The sequence below is a fragment of the Alternaria alternata genome (assembly GCF_001642055.1).
Source record: "Alternaria alternata strain SRC1lrK2f unplaced genomic scaffold CC77scaffold_18, whole genome shotgun sequence".
NCBI lineage: Eukaryota > Fungi > Ascomycota > Dothideomycetes > Pleosporales > Pleosporaceae > Alternaria > Alternaria alternata.
The window spans coordinates 298,006-316,804 of NW_017306207.1; the positions used below are offsets into that span (position 1 = coordinate 298,006).

The window sequence follows — 18,799 nt, forward strand, 5'->3', positions numbered from 1 at the left end:
GCATGTCTCTGGCCGGCCAACGAACGAGAGCTCGCCAGTGGCCAAAGCCGACACTAAACATACTGGAGAAGCACCGATTGAAATGGCAGGGAAGATTTCTAGTCTGCTCCCTGAACGCTCATCGAAAGAGCATACTTTCCAGCACTCTCCGCATGAGGCCGCAACTCGTAAAAGTGAAACCCATCGGATCAACTCGCCGATATGTGAACTCATATCCATGTTGAACGCCCGCTCAAGAAATCGACACACGCCAGGGGTATAATGCAGCGGATTGAAAGCAGTAAGGTCACTGATAGCTAACACGCCGCTACGTTGCCATAGCTGCGAGACGATCTACATCGCCTCATCAATGTCGTCCTCAACTGTGGCACGTAGATTAGCATGTTTCGTGACCGTGTCGTCCTTCTGCTTCTTAACAGATGGCTGGATGTTCGTTGAATCTGCTCCATCGACAGCATCCTCAACAATTTCATGAGTAGAATCGAAGATACTCCGGGTTTCTTGCGCATTGACGTTGCTGCGCTCTTCTCCTTCACTGCACGCGTCGTTCGTCTTCGCAGCCTCATCTCGTGCAATATCCGCATTGGCGATGGGCTCAAACTGCGCACTGACGCCCTCCAAGATCTCTCTGACCTCTGATCTGAGCTCACTAGCTTCCTTCGACTGCAAATAAACGGGCTGGCTACCATCCACACCACCCAGCACCCGAGTGTAGTCCCTGTTCATAAGAACAAGGATCTCATCGGCTTTGGCCTCCATGGACTCTTGCAGTGCTTTGCACAAGTCGTCGAGATGCTTGACGACAGTTTCGAGCACTTCACGAAACATATTGTCTCGCTCTTGATCAACATAGTTTGCCATATGCTCTTTCATGCGCTTGTATTGTCCTGAGCCAGACTCATCGGTGCACGCGCTGTAGGCGGTATGCATAACTTTTGCGATACAGGGTGTGAAATCGCGGTTTGCTTCACGCTGGAGCTCAGTCATTTGGATAAGAAGGGCACCTCCAAGATCTTTGAAGAGCTGTTCAAAGTTGCCGATCTGTGTCTCTAAGATTGGGAGGTTGGCCAAAGTGACACCCTTGGTTTTCGTGTACTCTTTGATAGCTTCGTGGAACCCATGTAGAAGCGTGCTTGAGTTTTTGATGTACGTATCAACGGCTTTCGGGAGACGCACCTGGAAGGCTCGTTCCCAACCTGTTGCTAACTTTATCTTGATAGGACTCACAAGATCAGCGTTGAAATCACGATGACCGGCGGCTGCAGACTGGAAAACGCCGTCGCGTCGAACAACAGCCTTGTATGATGCCCACATCAGACCGCCTTGGTCCTTGTCACCCCAAGCATACGCCGTTGCTGGCGCAGTATGTATAGCCTCATTGATGAGCTCTGGAAGCTTGTCAAAGATTTGAGACTGCAACTCTGATCGCATCTCTCTGACGCAAGTACGAATTGCTGCCTCCAATCCGTTTGTCAACTCATTGAGCCTCTGCTGTAAGTGAATGACCTGCTTTTGGGTCTCTTCTTTTGTCATCTGCAGGCCTGTTCCGTCATCCGAAGTCCAGAGGCTGAATGTGTTCAGCATCTGGCATACGGTCGTCAAGAACGCGCGACTGGTCTGAATGCGCCCACCTTCAGTAAGCTTTCTACAGTGAGCTTGGAGCTGCGGAACTTCCGTATCTTGCGGATCGACGAACCCTGGCACTCCGTCATCCTTTTGCATGCGACCGCACATCTTCTGGTACGCTCTGCTGCTGACACAGAAGACTGGAAGCGACCTAGCAACCTCGTCGTAATCGCGCATTTCTACTTCAGGGTTAAAATTGTCCTCGTCTTCCTCGGCTGCGTTTTCTTGGTCGATTTCCTTGATGCCTGTGGCGAAGTCTCGCTGAATAGCAGACTTGGAGTAATGGTTTCTGCCCGCAATACAGATACGACTAATGCTTGCTTTGATCTCAGCCTTTTTCGCTTTCAGTTCGCGAATTCGAGGCTTCAACTCGTCGATAGAGCGCTTGATCTGCCTCTCTTCACGTCTAGCGTTCTTCTCCGTTTCCCTTAACTCTTTGAGCTTTTCCTTGATGTCACCCTTGGATAGACGTGTTCTCTCGGCCTGGAATATCACTTCATCGTCACTCTCAGACTCATTGTGATCGGTATCTTGAATACCGTCGTCTGTGTCGTCATATGTATCGTCATCGAGAAACTGTTTCTTCTTGCGTGGTTGCTTGCTTGAGCCAGCCCTCTTGCGTTTGTGGGTCTTCGGCAGCGGTGTGAACACTGGGTTCCCCTCCTCCAATTCTTCTAGTAGTGTTTCCCAGAGCTCAATTTCCTCGCTTGCACCTGTGATTGCAATCTTGTAGACCTCTCGCGACTCAATGTAATCTGCAGTCTTGCTCTGGATCTTCTTAATCTGCTCGTTGTATTGGTCCTGTTGTTCCTCAAACTCTGTGACTTGTTCTCCGAGTCCGAGACTGTCAATTGCCTCAGTAACAGAGATGTCGTCAGTTTTCGAACATATGAATGTAACGCTCGAGATGCCGCCATCATATTTAAGCTGTCGTTTGAATGAGTCCCCGAGAAGGGTCTTGGCAGCCTTGTCGTCGACGGCCCGATTGATAGGGGCAACAATCCATAGGCCAGTGCATTGCTTCATATATCCCTGAGCAACAGCAGCTCTTGCAGCGTTGCTGTCATGGACACCTGGTAGATCCACAATTACGGCGCCTGTTGATAGGGCACCGCTCTTCGTATAGATCTTCACGACCTTGATCAACGGCCAATACTCCATCTGAACAGCTGACTTGGATGCCTTTTCCTTGCTCTTGTCTTTCTTGGATACCTTTTCTTTGCTCCTGTCTTTCTTGGAAATCTTCTCTTTGCTGTCAACATAACCCTGGAGTTTCTGGTAGAAGTTTTGCGGTTCGGCTGCGTGAATCCTTTTCGTCGTCCCGAGCACCTCGACAACAGCTCGTTCGGACATCAGCGAAGGGACATCGCACGCGCCCAAAGCATCCTTGGGAATCGTAGGATAGACAGAATGAAACTTCGCCCATGCCTAGAAGGTACGTGTACGGAGTCAGTGTATGTCTCACATGCAGTTTTCACGAGGATGTTCCTTACTATGCCAGCATCGGAATTGGGATCTTGCGCTTCGCGCGAAAGTGTACCATTCTCGGAGAGAAAATCGCGCAAGAGAACCGTAAGTTCCTTCTCCCATTCTGCCGGGCTGATGAACTCGATCTCGGCTCGGTATCTGGATGATGGGTCGGTGCTGTTGTTCCACGACATTTCAGTTACCACCGCGGTGCAAGCGCGCATGCAATTGGTCGGGACAAGACGCTCTTCGTCAAGCATAGCGTTGATGACACTGCTTTTCCCAGCTCCTGTGTTACCTACCACACCGACCACAGTGCGCTTTCGCTCCGACTGAGGAAGAACCTTCTCAATAGCTTGTACCCACGAAGCAGCCTCTGCGCTAGAGGTTGAGTATTGAGAGAATTTCTCATTTAGTTGCGCCAGGATCTTGAGGGATGTGGAGACACCAGTCTCCAAGGCGTCAGGATCCTGGAGCTCGATGACTGAGCGAATGTAACGATCAATAGAACCTAACTCTTCTCTCCTACTCAGTTCTGGGGAGATCGCCCGCTTGAATATTTTGATAGGTTCAAAGCTGTTCTCCGGCTCAACATTACCATTTTGGAGAACTGATGTATTCTGAAAAGGAGCAGAAGATTGTCTTTCTTCCTGAATGTGAACGTTGTCACTCATTGCCGTTAGATGCTCAATCTTGACAGTAGGTGTTCCGCTGTCCATGCCTGCAGCAATAGTTTTCAGCGAGTTTGTCTCGCGGAACGCATTTGCTGAAAGATGCGGTGTGTTTGATACGCTGTTACATCGCTGTGATGACAAAGGCAACTCTTCCTGTACAGGTTGCAGAGTAGAAATTCGTGATTGGTACCATGACGGGTGCCTGGCCAGGTCTCCCACAGGCGGGACGTTACTCAATGCACTGGCATAATTTGGTGTCAATGATGGAGAAAGAACTGGTCTAGAAAGCGATGTCGAACGGCCTAATGCGCCTTGGGACGGGCTGAGGGAAGTCGTGGCAGTCTCAGGTAGTAGGTCTCTTCCCGTTGTTCCGAGACCGGCATGACCGTTTGTCGTTTGTGTGATGTGACCACTAGTCGCAGTGTCGTGTATTGTGACACCGGATTGTGTTAGTTGTTCCTCGAGCAATGTTGGTTCGCAGTTCTGATGCTGCACCGTTGCGTTTGTCGGGTCTATAGCAACGAAGACTACCAGGTCGTCACCCGGCAGCAAGAGAGATTTGATAACGTCGTTTTGATCGACTACGCGACCTTTGAAACTGAGCTGAACGGCTGTGAATCCTTGTCTCTCTTCGTATGTTTCCCGTATCTTTTGCATCGAAATTTTCTAAGATCATGTAAGTGGGTTGGTGGACACATGCGCGGGAAATGGACCTCGCCGCCTTCCAATTTTGTTTTGCGTGCATCACTACATAAAGCATACGCGCAGATCTGAAACTTACACTATGACCGATCATCCATATGAAATCAGCTTCCTCAAAGCTGTCGTTGGTGGACTTGCGATGATCGAGTACAGCAATCCAGCACCGACGTGCTTTGAGCTCCTGTTCAGGAACCACTTTCCTAGCCCGGCGCTGGAATTCGTCCCAGTCCATGTCTAGAGAGCGACCATGAGCGAAGTGCTGTGGATGTGTATTGATGTACAGTAGAAGCGAAGTTGACGCTTCAAGCAGTAGCTCCCTGCAGGTACATGCAGCTTGTGGAACAGTGGTAGCGGGGCTGTTGAGAGAGCAATCACAAAAATAAAAGCATGGATTACAATGACAGGGAGATGCAGTGTAAACAAATGGCGGCACTGAAGGACAGAGTGGGGTAATCGCGTCGAGAACACGGTAGAGTCGCGCTAGCACATGACGCGTCCGTCTTGCTCTGTCTGACTTCTCACTTTCACCATCATTTGAAGCCAGAACGTTGGTTGCTGCACGAAGCGGGCTCGCACTCTATCGGCACAACCCCTCCTCTGTGACCTGTTGTATCGGTTACTGCACGATTTTGATGCGATCTCTTCGTTGCCCATTGCTTATCGGAGGCGCGACCCACCAACACTATCAAACCGACACGAAGTGATCTCAAGCTACTCGCAGCATCATAGCTACCTGAAATGTCGTCTAGATTGGTTGCTAAGGTATCTTCACCTATCCTGTAGCCTCTCAAATTTAGAACGAACAAGTCTACTGAGCAATTTATCAGCTCCGTCGCACATTTTAACATCGTGTATGCTAAACAGGATAGCGACTAGTTCGGCTGCTCACCTCTCAGCGTGCATGCGGAACGATTTCCGTTCCATCTATCATCCTAGCTTTGCGACTATACTGCGTGTGGGGGCTTTGATTGAGAAGCGCCAATCAATATCGCGACTCTGCATGTCAACATCCAAGGACTTCACAACGATCAGGCTCCTTTGACGATCAGCCACTGAAGCTCTTCGCGCTTCTTCTCGAACAATTTGGCACAATGTGCTGTTTTGGCATTGTTCTAGTCTACATCTTTCCCAGTCACCAGTTGTCTCGCTTATGTGTATCGTGGCTTTGTGTCATTGTGTTATAGTTGACTCTCCCAGATAGGTCTACCTCTGAGACGTATACGACGCTGAACCTCCTCGAATACAAGTAGCCGGACGCTGGTCCTGTATTCGCAAACCATGACGGAACACGCTCCACTACAGCAGAAACGCTTCGCCCCAGAGACCAGTGCCGGAATAAATGGGCTCATTGCAGCATGTAACAGAAACGATCGCTTCAAGCTTCTAGATGACGATAGTGTTTTGCCTGGAAACTTAGATAATTCTGTTCATCCCGCGTTCCATTGGTTTGATAGTGAAGGGCCTATGCGGCAAATGCTGCAGCTAGCCTCGCATTTAATCAGCCACGATACTCTCCTTACCTTTTTCATACCGCTGTTGTACGGACGCGAACTAACAGTCGCTGTCGGCCACGCACACAAGAACCATCTTTCAGATCCCTTGGCGAAAGCGTCCAAAGGGAAATGCGGTCAATACCTGGCCGGAGTGCGTGAAGCATTGCATTGCATCGGACACAGCGTTTCGTTCCAATTTCAACCGCCTGCGAAGCGAGTATATGCCCGCACGATGCGTGATACTGCAAAACCGAGTCATGCCACCTCATGTTGTCCGGCGTTCCAGCGGCAATATTCTTGCAGGATCGAATTGGCGGAGTGCTTTCGTGATTACTATTCCACTGGTGAGTACCAAACGGCATCGCGGTGTGCGCAATTTCGGCACGATTTTCTCTTCGCCACGACACTTGTGCACGAAATAGTCCATGCTATAGGTGTATTGCGACGAGGCAACTTGAACGAGCCACATATCCAAATCGATTGTCCAGAAACAGAATGGGGCTACGGCTGGGAACATTTCATGTTTGGTAGCATTATGAACCCTCAGGATAAGACGAAACCAGGCACACACCTCCTAATGCGCAAAATCTGGGCAGACCAAACCTTGGCCGACAATGCTGGAGGTAAGGAGTATTGCGATGTCCCCATGTCTTACATAGCGCAATGGTTTCGCAGAAAGACTTGGAGCGTTGTTGCGGAGCAAGGGCCAACTGCCATCGCAGCCCCAGCAATACACTTTAAGATCCAATCATCGAACCAATATGGAGCCTGGATAGTGGCAAGTGACCACCCAGAAATTAAGAAAGATTTGGAAACTCTCCACTCGCAGTGGAAGCGGCATGCTAGAAGGTTAGACTCACATTCCGTATCGGCACCACCACAGGCCGCTCGTTTGCGATATCCGAAGATTCTTTGGAAGCCTGTAAACAAGACACAACTGCAGGTAGATAACGTGCCAGTCCCACGACGTCGACCGTCAAGATTACAGCCTAGCTCGACTTATGTGCAGAGCCTCACTCAGACCGTGCCAGTGTGCTCCAAGCCAACAAAGACACTGCTGGAAACCAAATCAGAATCGCTTAAAGCATGCCATTCAACTATCTCTAGCAGTTTCTGTATGTCTCGAAAGCGGCGCATAGATCTAAGGCAGGAGTGCGGTCGTGTTAACAAAGCCATCAAGCGATAAGTAACGATATAATCCTGAGGACCAGAGACATGTTTCAACAGGCACGGTAACCTTTTGATATTCCGAGTGTATACCACATATTTTGTAGGGTTGTAAGCTCAATGAAACCTACAAAGATGGATCGAACGTTTATTAACCTACATATACTCAGACATGTCGCTCAAACGAACCACACCGCGAACTGTGTAGCATGTTGCGAACCCTCACCCAGCGCGACACCACATACCAATTTGCAGAAGTCACGAGCGCTGTCTAACGAGTGTTTCTCACACCCCGTGGGCGTTTCTGCAACATTTGATGTAAGATCCTTCGCCCTGTTCCGTGCTGTACATCCCACCTAGCAAAGTCCCCATCTAGAACTGCGATCGTAGACAAGTCAAATGCCCGCAAATCAACTACGTCCCCCTCGCGAGTTATGCATAGAGAAGTTGGTACGCGTCATGATATGCTCAGCAGCGTGTCCTTGTCCTATATGCCGAGGAGACTATATAGGAAGACACCATGCGCCCGTACTACTCCGTCCTTGCGATCATTTCTTTGGCAAGCCACGTATCTTAGAACGGTTCGAAGGAGACAAAGATACGTGTCCGTTTGATATGCGTACACTCTTCACATTAGCAACAGACTTGTACAAGGTTGAGAGATGGTCCCTCGGTCCAATCAGCGATCTATCAAATCGAACAGGTGAAATTTCGGGCGAAAGCGGTGGACCAGGCGAGACAACACAGCGAATAAATCAGATTTCAGACCGCTTGATGTCCTTGGGTAGCGGGATTGTCATTGCCAACGGCCGATTAAGCCAGGAGAGTTGTTTCGGATCACCTGCGGTGTATGGCATCATAACAAGCGCCTTTACCTCCAACTTCATGATCATGCTGATGAGCTCGACGCGCTTTCAGTCAGTGATGAAACACATAAAAGTCTTGTACATGATGGAATACCTTGTGGCATTAATTAGAGGACAGGGCTTGGCCGCTGCTCTTCAGTGTACCAAAAACTATGCTCTTCTTGAAGTAATTCACCCAGGAATAAGGCTAGGAGGCAAAGATTTCAGAGAACCACATGGGACACTGGGGGGAAGAGCTTGGGAATACATAAATTGGTGTTCGTAACGGATATTGAACATGAATGTACATATTCAGATGCTAGACGTCATGGTCATCGCAGTCTGGCAGAGTGTTTGGTACGCCTGAAGGTGAGATGCAAAGTGAGCTGCTCGGATATTCTTCATCTTGCTTAACCTGCAGCATCGTATGAGGATGTTTACTGTCACATTACCGATCGTTCGCGTCGCAAGCTCTCAATGCTGTGTTCCAAGGTTTGACAGTGGCGGAAAATGTTCCGAGCGATCGCCAGCACCTTCTGCACACCCATCGACCTCCAGGCTTGAACACCAATGGGTTGCATTTAGGATAAACTAGAAGTAAAGAAAACGTGAAAAACATTCAACATTAATTGAAGTCTTGCCGCATGGTGTGCTATTTGTGGCGAGTCTTTTATCACATGATGGGGCTGGTGCCATGCTGAAGTTTCCATCGAAGCTACGGGATTTCTGGAACACCAGCATCGGGCACGGGCTCCTTACCTTTGCCGTCACCATCTTACTCCCTACTTCTTGCATGAAACCTACCCAGCTGCCCAACTCTTCAAGAAGTCTGCTGCGAGGTGCTATACAGTAGGCATTCTTGGTTCATTTAAAAGCTTTCACTCGTGTTGCTTGCGCTGCGCAGGCGCCACAAGTGCTATCCGACTCCGGCCACAGCCCGGTCAAAATCCTCACCGCTGGTGTTGCTTGGTTGCGCGACAATAACAAAATTTGGATGATTACACCAACTTTTTGAACAGCACCAATTCCACGTTCACTTCGGCTGTCAACGTCCGCAAAATTCTGGGCAGTGTTACGCCTTACAGTCAACGCTCCTCCCAGTATCGTCAACTCATCTCACAACAGCTTTACAACCATGGCACCCAACCCCGATATCCTGTACAATCCCTCCGATCATGGCGAGCCAAACTCAATGCTTCCTGAGGAAGTAATCGGTCATATCGATCTAGGAACATTAACGGATATTCACCGGTACCTTTGCGAAAGCGAGTTGCAGGAAGACATTGAGCTGGCTGCATGGATGTGGGAAAACTACCTCGATGGCCTCCAGAATGGTTCCTCAACAGCAGAGATCCGTACAGCCCAAGCATTCGGCAAATTGGACAGGGCTTATCGCAGGGTTCGATCTCTTACCAACAAAGCCCAGGACAAGTGGCCATTCTTCGACAGAAACTTCAAGGAGATGTCATCAGCTACGGTTCGAAACAATGCGCGCGGCGAAGCCGCTCCTGGTATTATATATCCAATTGACGGACTGCAGAGGAAATCACACCTGACTGGACTGTCGTCCAACGGGTCTACCAAGTCTAATGGTGAGTTGAAGTGAAATTCGCAGATATCTGTTTACATGTGGTAATGTCCAACACTCCAGTGTCCTCGAGACCAGAGCTACAAGCTCCTTTTGACTTTACCACACCTGCCCGCTATCAGTCACAGTTCCAGGATCATCTCCACTCGACTTCTGTTCCTCTTCCATCCAATCTTTCTGCAAGGTCTTCTGATCCACCGAACTCAGAAACGCAACATGTAGCGCTGGAGCATCCTTCATCTTCAGTAGCTCCTTTCCAGAATACTCAAGAGTCCAGAGGTACGTTTACTATTTCATTACCGCCAGGCTTGCCGAACTTTACTTGACTACCTTGACTTACCCATCACCTCTTTGTCTCGCTCCCGCTTTCTTCCATTGTACTTTACTGACAACAAAGCGCAAGGTTCTTTCCCCGCCTCAGACGGCCAGGCAAAGCCCCAGTCAGAATCGCTCCGGCCTGACGTACCTCAAATCGAAGAAGCGTTTGATCACGATATGCCACAAGACAAACTTGGCGCTTCTTTGTCAGCACCTGTTGGTGACGCCATGTTACGCCACTCCGATTCCCAGCCCACCGGAGACCTTGAACCAGAGGCACCAGTACGAGATGCGGGCGCCGGCAAGGTCCGCGGCCCAAACGGACGCTACATGCCCAGAGACGATATTACCCCCGGATCAAAGAAGACAAAGAAGCCAAAAAAAGGAGGGAAAATCCAATCGAGCATAAGCAATCTAAACAAAAGGGAATCTTCAGTGCCCAAGGTTATCTCCCAAGAACCCGAAGCTGCACCAGCCGAAGGTGAAGGACCATTTGCAGATACCCAATCATCTTCACCTGCAGTGCTTAGCCAGGAAGCTGAGGGGCAGCATGAAGTTCAGGAAGAGGCCAGCGTATCTCTAGCTAGTCATGCCCTAGTACCTCCCACAGCCGTCGATGAGCCAGAAGCCAAGGAAGAGAAAGCGGCACCGCATCACGGACCTATCTCTGCGTACCTACTTGCTGCTGAAGCTGAAGCCGTCCCCTCAAATCTAGATAGGCTACCTCCAAATTCGAGGAAGTCCAACAAGAGAAAGAGCGAGCCAACTGTTCAATCGGGAGACCGTAAGCGGGGGAAACACGGTGGCATAGTCGGCCGCCCAAGGAAGTCTGAGCAGCGCAAAGGTCAGGAATCCCAACATGATACAGCTTCACCACAGGGAGAGACCGCCATCGACGCTGAAGACCCACCTCAAATGACTACACGTCGAGCCACTCGACAAACGGCTGCCGCAAATCTGGGTACCTTGACATCCAGCAAGCCGACAGCAAATATCCAACCCGACGTACCAGTTGAACGGTTCACTCATTCCTCGAAAAAGTCGCAAAAGCTACCACAGAATCAAGAGAAGCTATCCACAAGTAATGGCGATACGGAGATGGGTGAAGTTCAAGAAAATGCGCCTGCTACCCAAGAAAAGATGTCAGAGATGCCTTCATTGCCTCCGAGAACCTCAGATAACCATCTATTGAGTTTCGGTATGGGCAGGATTATCTCTTCTGTACTTCCTCAGCCATCCTCACGCCCACAAGCATACCAGTCGCCCTATCAACCTATACCATCGCCGCCGCCATCTGCATCGGTCGCTGATGAGACGATGAACAAGAGCGCAAAATCCGTAAACCTGCCTGGTCAAGTAGAGTATTTCGCCCGTATAACTACAGGTAACGGCGATAGCATGGACTTACCTATTGAAGAAGACCGACTGGAGAGCGATGAGGTGAAGATGATTAAGAGATACGCCAAATATAACGCTGGACCTGGTGTGGGGCAAGTCTCGTATACACAGTTCCGACAGATATATGCTTTCGCGAAACAGGACTAAGTGAAAACGAGAGCACGGGAAGGCTCTCCAGGGTAGGTTGGTAGTAGTGATTGTATGGATAGACTAAACAACAGACTCTGTCCAGGAGACGAACACTGATCAATTCTCACCATTTCATCATACGTTATCCTTGTGATGTTTACATCAGCCATCTCTTCATTCCCACCATCCTCGTCTCAACCTTCGGGGTCCCCTCCTGTCGTAGGGCTCAAATCTTCCATATATTCCATTGTCAGTATAACTCCAGTTTCTTGAACTTGTCCCGAAGACATGATTGTAGCGACTTTCGCCTCTCAATGCGCCAGGAGTGTGCGCTGTGAGTAGAGTAGGTCAGCTTATGTCTCATTGTCTTATGCAACTCGTAACTTACAGTACATGCGATCAGGGTAAAACCCGCCGCCATTGTCAGGGTCCTGGAGGGAGTTTTGATACGGGTAGCGTGAGCGTCCACCAGGAAACATGTTGATCTGGGAATGTTGGTAAAGTCTTTTCTTGCTTGATGCTCTAGAAAGTTCGGGCTAGGAATGCTTGCTTGATTTGGTAATTGGAAGTCAACAGGTAGTGCTGGTTCTCTTTTCGAATTCGAAGCTTTGTATACAAGTATGTAGGCGAAAGCAAGTGTAAAACGTAAAGGTTTATATACAACGATTTTATATTGACGAATTCGCTATCACGATGACCAGGCGTGGCCTCGACGTGTGCTTGAGTTTGAAGATTTGGTGATTACCTAGAGAACGTAGACCTTCTTACCTAACCGTCATGTGAGGTGGCATAATAACCATGGACAGCTTTTCTAATCTTGCACGATATGTGCCAGCAGGGTGGAAAGTGCAGGCCACAATCGCTGCCCTGGTGACATTGAATTTGGCAGTGCCCGTAGTGCCACTTCTTACATGGCGCGTGGCTCATCGATAATGCATTGTTTTGATGCGAAATCACAGTGCCGTGTTTCTCTCTTCAAAACTCCTGCTACATCTTAGTCACAATGTGTTCTTTGAAGCGGTCTATCTTTGGAGTCGCAATTGGTGAAGTTAGCATGCTTCCAAGCTTGCTCCTGTGAAAAATTTCTTTTCCTCCACTTCCTATCCTGCTAACCAAGAAATACTACAAGGGTATAAACTACTAACTTTCTACAAAAGCTGAGATGTAAAGATGTGCGTATACCTTTGGGGTAAGTTTTAATGTTTAGGAAGAGAAATAAAAGAACAAGAGTTTCTTCTTAGAGACCGCCATGTTTGTTTAGCAATAGGTATCAATATGCTAAATATGACGCTGAACAGAGCGAGAGTTAATGGTTGTGTAGCCATTTGATACAGAGTCATCAAGGTCCATAGTCCGACACCCGCGCGGCGCCTATGGTTACTTACCTAGGTAGGTATCAAACCCATCGACCCAATGTCGTTCCAGTGCAGACAACAGCAACTTGATGCATGTTTTGCGTGTCTCCTTGAAGATAGCTCTTGGTATTGACGCAGAATTCTCCAGAATTCCGAATGCCCTCTTAAGCTGGTAGCAACTGTGATGCTAAACTGTCAGCTACGTCATGACTGAGAGAACTAGTCGCGTTCAACTCGACAACCCGGAGACAACCAGCCACCACAATTTTTTTCAAAACATACTAAGCACCGGGCAAAGCACCACGTTGTATGCGTGCATCTCATACTTCAGGTCTTTGATTGCGCCATTGAGAACACCATTGTGCTCATGTGAGCATGCCTGAGTACTTAGGTAGGTTGCAGTTGCATGGCGTTACTAGCTAATGACTATTATTTTTGATGTTCTGATCACCCGCGAGGCTAACCGAATATAGACGGAAAAGGTCTTTTGGAAAAAACTCATATTTCCTGTTAGCGTATTCTTTGTAACTCTATTCGTAGGCAGCTTGCATTGCAGGATATCCTAATGGTATACCTCTCTGTTATTTCCTATTAGCATAGGCGGCAGCCTTGGAAGATCGGAGTATCTTTGTCTGTACGTTCTTGGCCACGATATATCCTCTATCACAACCTATCGATGCTAGTCCAGCAAGCAACAGCGCAGCCTGGCGTGCAAGATGGGTATGAACTTCGGAACGTTGGAAAGTGCATTAAACTACACAATTCCATCGTCTCGCATGCTAGTTCCAAGCTTCCACTCCACCAACAGCCAAAAGTAGAACGTAGCTGGTTCGCCGCCCACTCTTTGGATCCAGGCTCGCCGGGCCTCGACATTGAACTCGACGAGGACCTTGTAGCTTTTCTATCCGGCATCGACATCGTTATTGGAGAAGAATATCAGCACCTAGCTTTTACCCCGTTTCTCATTGGTATCTCGGCTCCCAATGAACTGCGGCCGGACATGTGGGAAGGTATTGATGAGTATGAGGACTTTATTCTGCTGTACAAGGGTATAGGGCATGACCCCGGTGGTCTTGTTTACAGTCGGACTACCCATCAAGTCTGCTTTGTGCGCGACCCGTTTGACGAGCCCCGCGAACGCATGTGGGGTGATCTTCATGCGGTTTTGGAGCTTTACCTACGGTCGATCGAGTCGGGGAAGTTCGTTGTTGATGCAGAGCATCCTGGGTTCGGCAATAGGGATGGGCTTGTTACGCAGGGCTGGAGAATTGCGGAGTGGACGGAAAAAGAGTTGCGGCAGGTACTTGATATTTGGGAGAGTTTGGTGGATGCGGTTACTGCGCGGTTACCGGAGTCTGTTGGAGTGTCTGATGCAAAAGAAGATCATGGCGATGAGGAACCGCCACCAAAGAAGAGGAGGAAAACGGAAGACTTTGGGTTAATTCCTGCTGAAGTCTCGAACAAGTATCCCGCCATACCGCCGTTTGCGCGCGTCTTCCTGTCTCGGGCAAAAAAACCGCGGTTTACTTCCATTGCACCGCAGTTGGATGTACCAAATGAAGCTTTCATCCACCGTGTAGGCGCTGAACTGCAGGCAAGGTATCCCGATGCTTCTCTTGCTACTCACCAGCATGAACTTGCTGACTGCCCACCCTTTCTACTGTTCCCATGGCGCGCACCAGGTGTGCAATTTTCCTCACAAGATGAACGGAACCGGTGGCAATCTCCGCGAAAACAAAGTATACTAGACGATCGTGTCGGCCTCTATCTTGTACCTGATGTTCTCCACGCTCACGCCAGCACTCTGCTTCTACCTTTCCAACTCGGTGAGAAACGTCATGTAGTGATGGGTGATGGGTCAACGGTAGATAGACCGGCGCAGGACGCGTTGTATCGACATGGTGTGTGTAATCCTTTCATGCCTGACCATGGAACACCGCTTGCTGCGATACTGGTGAATTGGTGGGAACAGGTTGAGAATGATTCTTGGAGCGTCAACGTAAGTGGTGTGGATGGTGGGGAGGAGCTATGGAAGAAGGCAGACACAGAGGAAGACGCCGAAGATTTTCAGACAGATTGGTCGTGCTAGAAGGGATATGTTTTCAGAGTGTATGCGCAAAAAACTGCTTGAGGGAAATCCCATGCCGCGCTGGCCCTTGGCGGACCTTACCTAAGGTAAACATGCCTGTCGCGATACACAGATGGCATGAAAAACACAAGAAATCGGTAACCCGTTCGGACGTTAAAATCGAGTCTAAAGTGACTGCCTCGCCGCTCAGTAGCTAGTTGATTACACCCTGGCTAGTTAGGGGGCTTTTGCAGCGGGCGGGAGACGGCAAACGCACCGAAACGGAGGATGTCCGTACGAGCACGCCAATCAACTCCGTCAGGCACTCACGGAGCCATGCTCAAACAGAGCTTCTTCGCTTTTCGTCAGGCTACGCGATATACTCACGGGAAGTGCACGTCTCTAGCGTTGGCCAACCGTTGGCTGCCTGCCACACTCTCGGGTCAGCATTTTGAGCATTCCAAGGTTAGGTACCTACCTAGGTATGCAACACAAGCTGCAGCAACTTCCCTGGCTTCCCAATCTCGTCCGCATTCCTCCTCAAAGCACTTGTGGAAACAGACGGAATGCGTGTCAAAGGAGTCGGATTGGTAATTGCGCTTGTTGTGGGGTCTAGCGCCGAGCCGATACAGCGGGCTGTGAAAGCCCCGAAGATCGATCTAGGCTACGCTGTCTACGAGGGGACTCATGATGCTAACACCAGCATCAATATCTTCAAAGGGTAGGTCGTTTCTCACAGAGTTCTCGAGACTCCAAGAACTAATTGTTTTTATAGGATTCGGTATGCCGCTCCTCCACTAGGCAAGCTCAGGTTTGCTGCTCCTCAGGCCCCAACGCCCAATCGAACGACAACATTAGCTCTCAGCGACCCCCCATTTTGCCCACAGACCGGTGCCTCCTCAGAAACGCCATCTGAATATGGCTTCACTTCTGCAATTGGAGATGAAGATTGCCTGTTTCTGAACGTATATGCGCCAGCTAACGCAAAGAAACTGCCTGTGTTCCTTTGGATTCGTAAGTGAACATGTTTGCGACGCGCAAATCACCATCAACACACCACTAACAGCATCAAGATGGTGGAGGCTACGGACTATTTAGCGCCTCTGGATTAGACCCGAGCGATTTTATGACCACGAACCATAATGGCTTCATAAGCGTTATAATTCAATACCGTCTAGGCGCTTTTGGCTTCCTTTCAAGCTCCGAGGTGAAGGACCACGGTGCGCTCAACGCTGGACTCCTCGACATGAATTTCGCACTGGGTTGGGTACAAGCAAACATACGAAAGTTTGGGGGCGATCCTCGTAAGGTTACGATGGCAGGTGAGAGCGCAGGAGCAGGCGCTGTTTTGTACCAAGCCCAAGCCTACGGTGGAAAGCAGAGGGAGAGCCTCTTCCGTAACGTCATCACCGCGAGCCCATGGGTACCGTATCAGCACGATTACAATGACGAAGTACCGAGAACAGCATATACAAAGTTCGTCGAAGCTTCCGGGTGCTCGTTGGAAAAGGATACCATTGAGTGCCTTCGCACAGCCGATACCATCATTCTCCAGAATGCCAGCGCGAAGGTTTCCGAGGCTGGAGCTTTCGGTACATTTGCCTTCCTGCCCGTAACGGATGGCACATTTGTTCAAGATCGCCTTTCTAAATCCCTGCTTTCCAAATCGCTTAAGGGAAAACGTGTCTTATCCGGTAACATGGCGAACGAAGGCGTGCCACTCGCGCCACCAACGACACGTACACTACAAGATTTTCGTGACTATGTGGATAAGACATTTCCCGGTTTTTCTACTTCCGAAAAGCGTCGCTTGGAGGAAATATACTCGTTCCCTGGTGATACTAGTGACGTGCAACCCAACACTACGCGCTTCGCCACTTCTGGTACGGGCGTGCCTACGGCGCTCAACATAAGTGAGTTTGGAACAGGAAACCAGCAACGCGTTTTCAACGTCTTCGCAGAGTATGCTTTTGTCTGCCCTAGTTACTGGGCTGCTGCCGCCTTTCCGGAAGGTTGGAAGTATCAGTTCAGCGCGCCCCCAAGTTACCATGGGTATGATCTGCAAGCGCTATGGAGTGGAAACCCGACGCCCGGCCAGAGTTTCAAGCACGCTTTTCGTAAGATATGGGGGAATTTTATCACTAAGAACTCGCCGATCGTAAGTGTGGAAGATGCGAAGGGTGGCGTCGCAAACTCCACAATCACGCCTGCAGTTGGATATAGTGAGAAAAACGTCCCGTGGCCAAAGTGGAACGAGAAGGAGCCGAAATTGCTGAACCTGAATGCTACAGGAGGTGTTCCATCCTTTGTGCAAGCAACAGAAGATTTGTACTATTACACATATAGCGATCCGGGCGTCAGCAACCAGATCAGTCTGGCCGATGCGACTGCTTGGGAGGGCGGGAGAGGTGAGCGATGTGAATACTGGAAAGTCATGGCAGCCAAGGTGCCGTACTGATGGCAAAGAGGTGCATTGAAGCTTTGAGATGTGCCTGCATCGTGGACGCTATAGAATACACTCATTTGCGACGCTATCTATATACGAGCCGTTTGCCTAGCTCGATCAAGCTCATGATGAATATACATGACTAACAGGTCTACACACCATCATTGAACTCATAGTCCTTGTCCCACCGCTATGCTAGTCAGTACAATACGTATGATGAGTATATTCTGCTTACCGTGTCCCAAGGCTTGCTGCCGTCGACGAACCTCAGGTCAGTACCGACTCGGATCACGTTGTCCGGGTCATAGTTCAACGTGGATGCATGTATCTGGATGCTATCAGCTATCGTTCAAGTATGGTCATCCCTTGGTAAGCTTACTGTGTATGGAGTGTGCAGTACCACATCCCCCGCTTCGTAGTTTGTCACCAACCATCGCCTGTCAAAGCTATCAGAATACTCCCGTGGTCCATCGGCGAGCAATCCCGTTGACAGCATATTCTGATTGAATGCGTTTTTTGTTTCCTCCTCACTCAAACCACTTTCTTCTGCCTTACGGTTGAAGTCTGCTTCCACTTCGCGACCTAATGTATGGCCTACAATAATCATCAACATTGCCTGGACTGTGATTGGAAAGTAAATGGCCTACCATTCTCCAGGTAGATAAGACCGCCTCCAGTCAAGCTCACATCTCCCATTGGTACCCAGGCGGTGACACTGGTAGGCTCACCGTGACGGAGGAATATCTGATCATAATGTACGCCGATAGCTTTGTTTCCTGGTGTGTTGTTGCGCAGCAAACTCCTGCGAACACCTAGAGTATTATCGCCCCACCCTGTCATGCGGGCGATGAAGTCCTTCAGCACAGGATGCTTGCAGAATGTCTCTTTGTACCAATCTGCATAGTGCGCCTCGAGCGCGAGGCCGACGAATTTCTCTGCGGTTGCTTCTCCAGGCTTCCCGTTTCCTGGAGCCGCACCAGCTCCAATGCCAGGGAAGTCTGAAGCATCTTTTTCGGAATCAAAAACGCCTTGTACTGGCTGGGTACCAGGCTTTAAGACGCCACTTGGCGCGAGCATCTTGAAGTACTCTTCGCGGGCTTTCAGGACATTGTCCCTTGGCAGTAGGCCCTTTAGGTACACATACCCATCTTCATTGTAGCGCCGGCGCAGCTCTTCCATGGGCAGATCTGGAGATGACTCTTTCAGCTTTCCCACTTGACTCGGTCGGAGCAAACCATCGTTCACAAAGAGCTTCTTGCCGTCGAAACTCGGCACGTCTTGCTCTAGGGTCAATGCATGAGGCATGATGGAGGGTTGTACAAGATAGCAGCACCTGAGCAACCTTTCAAGTGTCTTTAAGTATGTAGAGCGAGCGACAATAGATCCGCAAGGTCTGTCGAACAACGCATGTATTATGTAGACTCGTACTATTGCCTACTCCCGTGGGCTGTTAGGACATGACAGGTGGACAAGGAGAAACTTGCCCCTTTCGGCGCAGCTAAACTGTGGGGTAAGGAGCGGGG

At 49.6% G+C, this 18,799-nt stretch overlaps 6 protein-coding genes across 6 annotated transcripts; 4 read left to right on the top strand and 2 right to left on the bottom strand.

The window, feature by feature from the left end:
• Positions 1–279: 279 nt before the first annotated feature.
• Positions 280–4,701, bottom strand: CC77DRAFT_1074967 (hypothetical protein; the record flags this gene model as incomplete). Its single annotated transcript, XM_018529218.1, has 4 exons — positions 280–3,054; positions 3,120–3,713; positions 4,263–4,433; positions 4,549–4,701. 4 exons carry the CDS (start codon positions 4,699–4,701, stop codon positions 334–336), a joined length of 3,639 nt encoding a protein of 1,212 aa, XP_018382927.1. The 3' UTR covers positions 280–333.
• Positions 4,702–5,550: 849 nt separating this feature from the next.
• Positions 5,551–7,148, top strand: CC77DRAFT_995081 (hypothetical protein; the record flags this gene model as incomplete). Its single annotated transcript, XM_018536453.1, has 1 exon — positions 5,551–7,148. The coding sequence occupies exon 1, from the start codon at positions 5,748–5,750 to the stop codon at positions 7,146–7,148; it is 1,401 nt and encodes a 466-aa protein (XP_018382928.1). The 5' UTR covers positions 5,551–5,747.
• Positions 7,149–8,739: 1,591 nt separating this feature from the next.
• CC77DRAFT_1097352 (hypothetical protein) lies at positions 8,740–11,511 on the top strand. Its single transcript, XM_018529888.1, has 3 exons — positions 8,740–9,566; positions 9,626–9,841; positions 9,966–11,511. Exons 1-3 carry the CDS (start codon positions 9,110–9,112, stop codon positions 11,423–11,425), a joined length of 2,133 nt encoding a protein of 710 aa, XP_018382929.1. The 5' UTR covers positions 8,740–9,109; the 3' UTR covers positions 11,426–11,511.
• A 1,682-nt stretch (positions 11,512–13,193) lies between these two features.
• On the top strand, positions 13,194–15,124 carry CC77DRAFT_260299 (hypothetical protein). The gene has a single exon (XM_018530895.1). It carries the CDS (start codon positions 13,439–13,441, stop codon positions 14,849–14,851), a length of 1,413 nt encoding a protein of 470 aa, XP_018382930.1. The 5' UTR covers positions 13,194–13,438; the 3' UTR covers positions 14,852–15,124.
• A 208-nt stretch (positions 15,125–15,332) lies between these two features.
• On the top strand, positions 15,333–17,395 carry CC77DRAFT_968999 (alpha/beta-hydrolase). Its single transcript, XM_018535781.1, has 3 exons — positions 15,333–15,551; positions 15,606–15,844; positions 15,904–17,395. The coding sequence occupies exons 1-3, from the start codon at positions 15,397–15,399 to the stop codon at positions 17,286–17,288; spliced, it is 1,779 nt and encodes a 592-aa protein (XP_018382931.1). The 5' UTR covers positions 15,333–15,396; the 3' UTR covers positions 17,289–17,395.
• CC77DRAFT_1023029 (hypothetical protein) lies at positions 17,294–18,758 on the bottom strand. Its single transcript, XM_018525597.1, has 4 exons — positions 17,924–18,758; positions 17,656–17,870; positions 17,512–17,604; positions 17,294–17,466 (listed from the first exon to the last, which is right to left on the bottom strand). Exons 1-4 carry the CDS (start codon positions 18,579–18,581, stop codon positions 17,428–17,430), a joined length of 1,005 nt encoding a protein of 334 aa, XP_018382932.1. The 5' UTR covers positions 18,582–18,758; the 3' UTR covers positions 17,294–17,427.
• Positions 18,759–18,799: the final 41 nt, after the last annotated feature.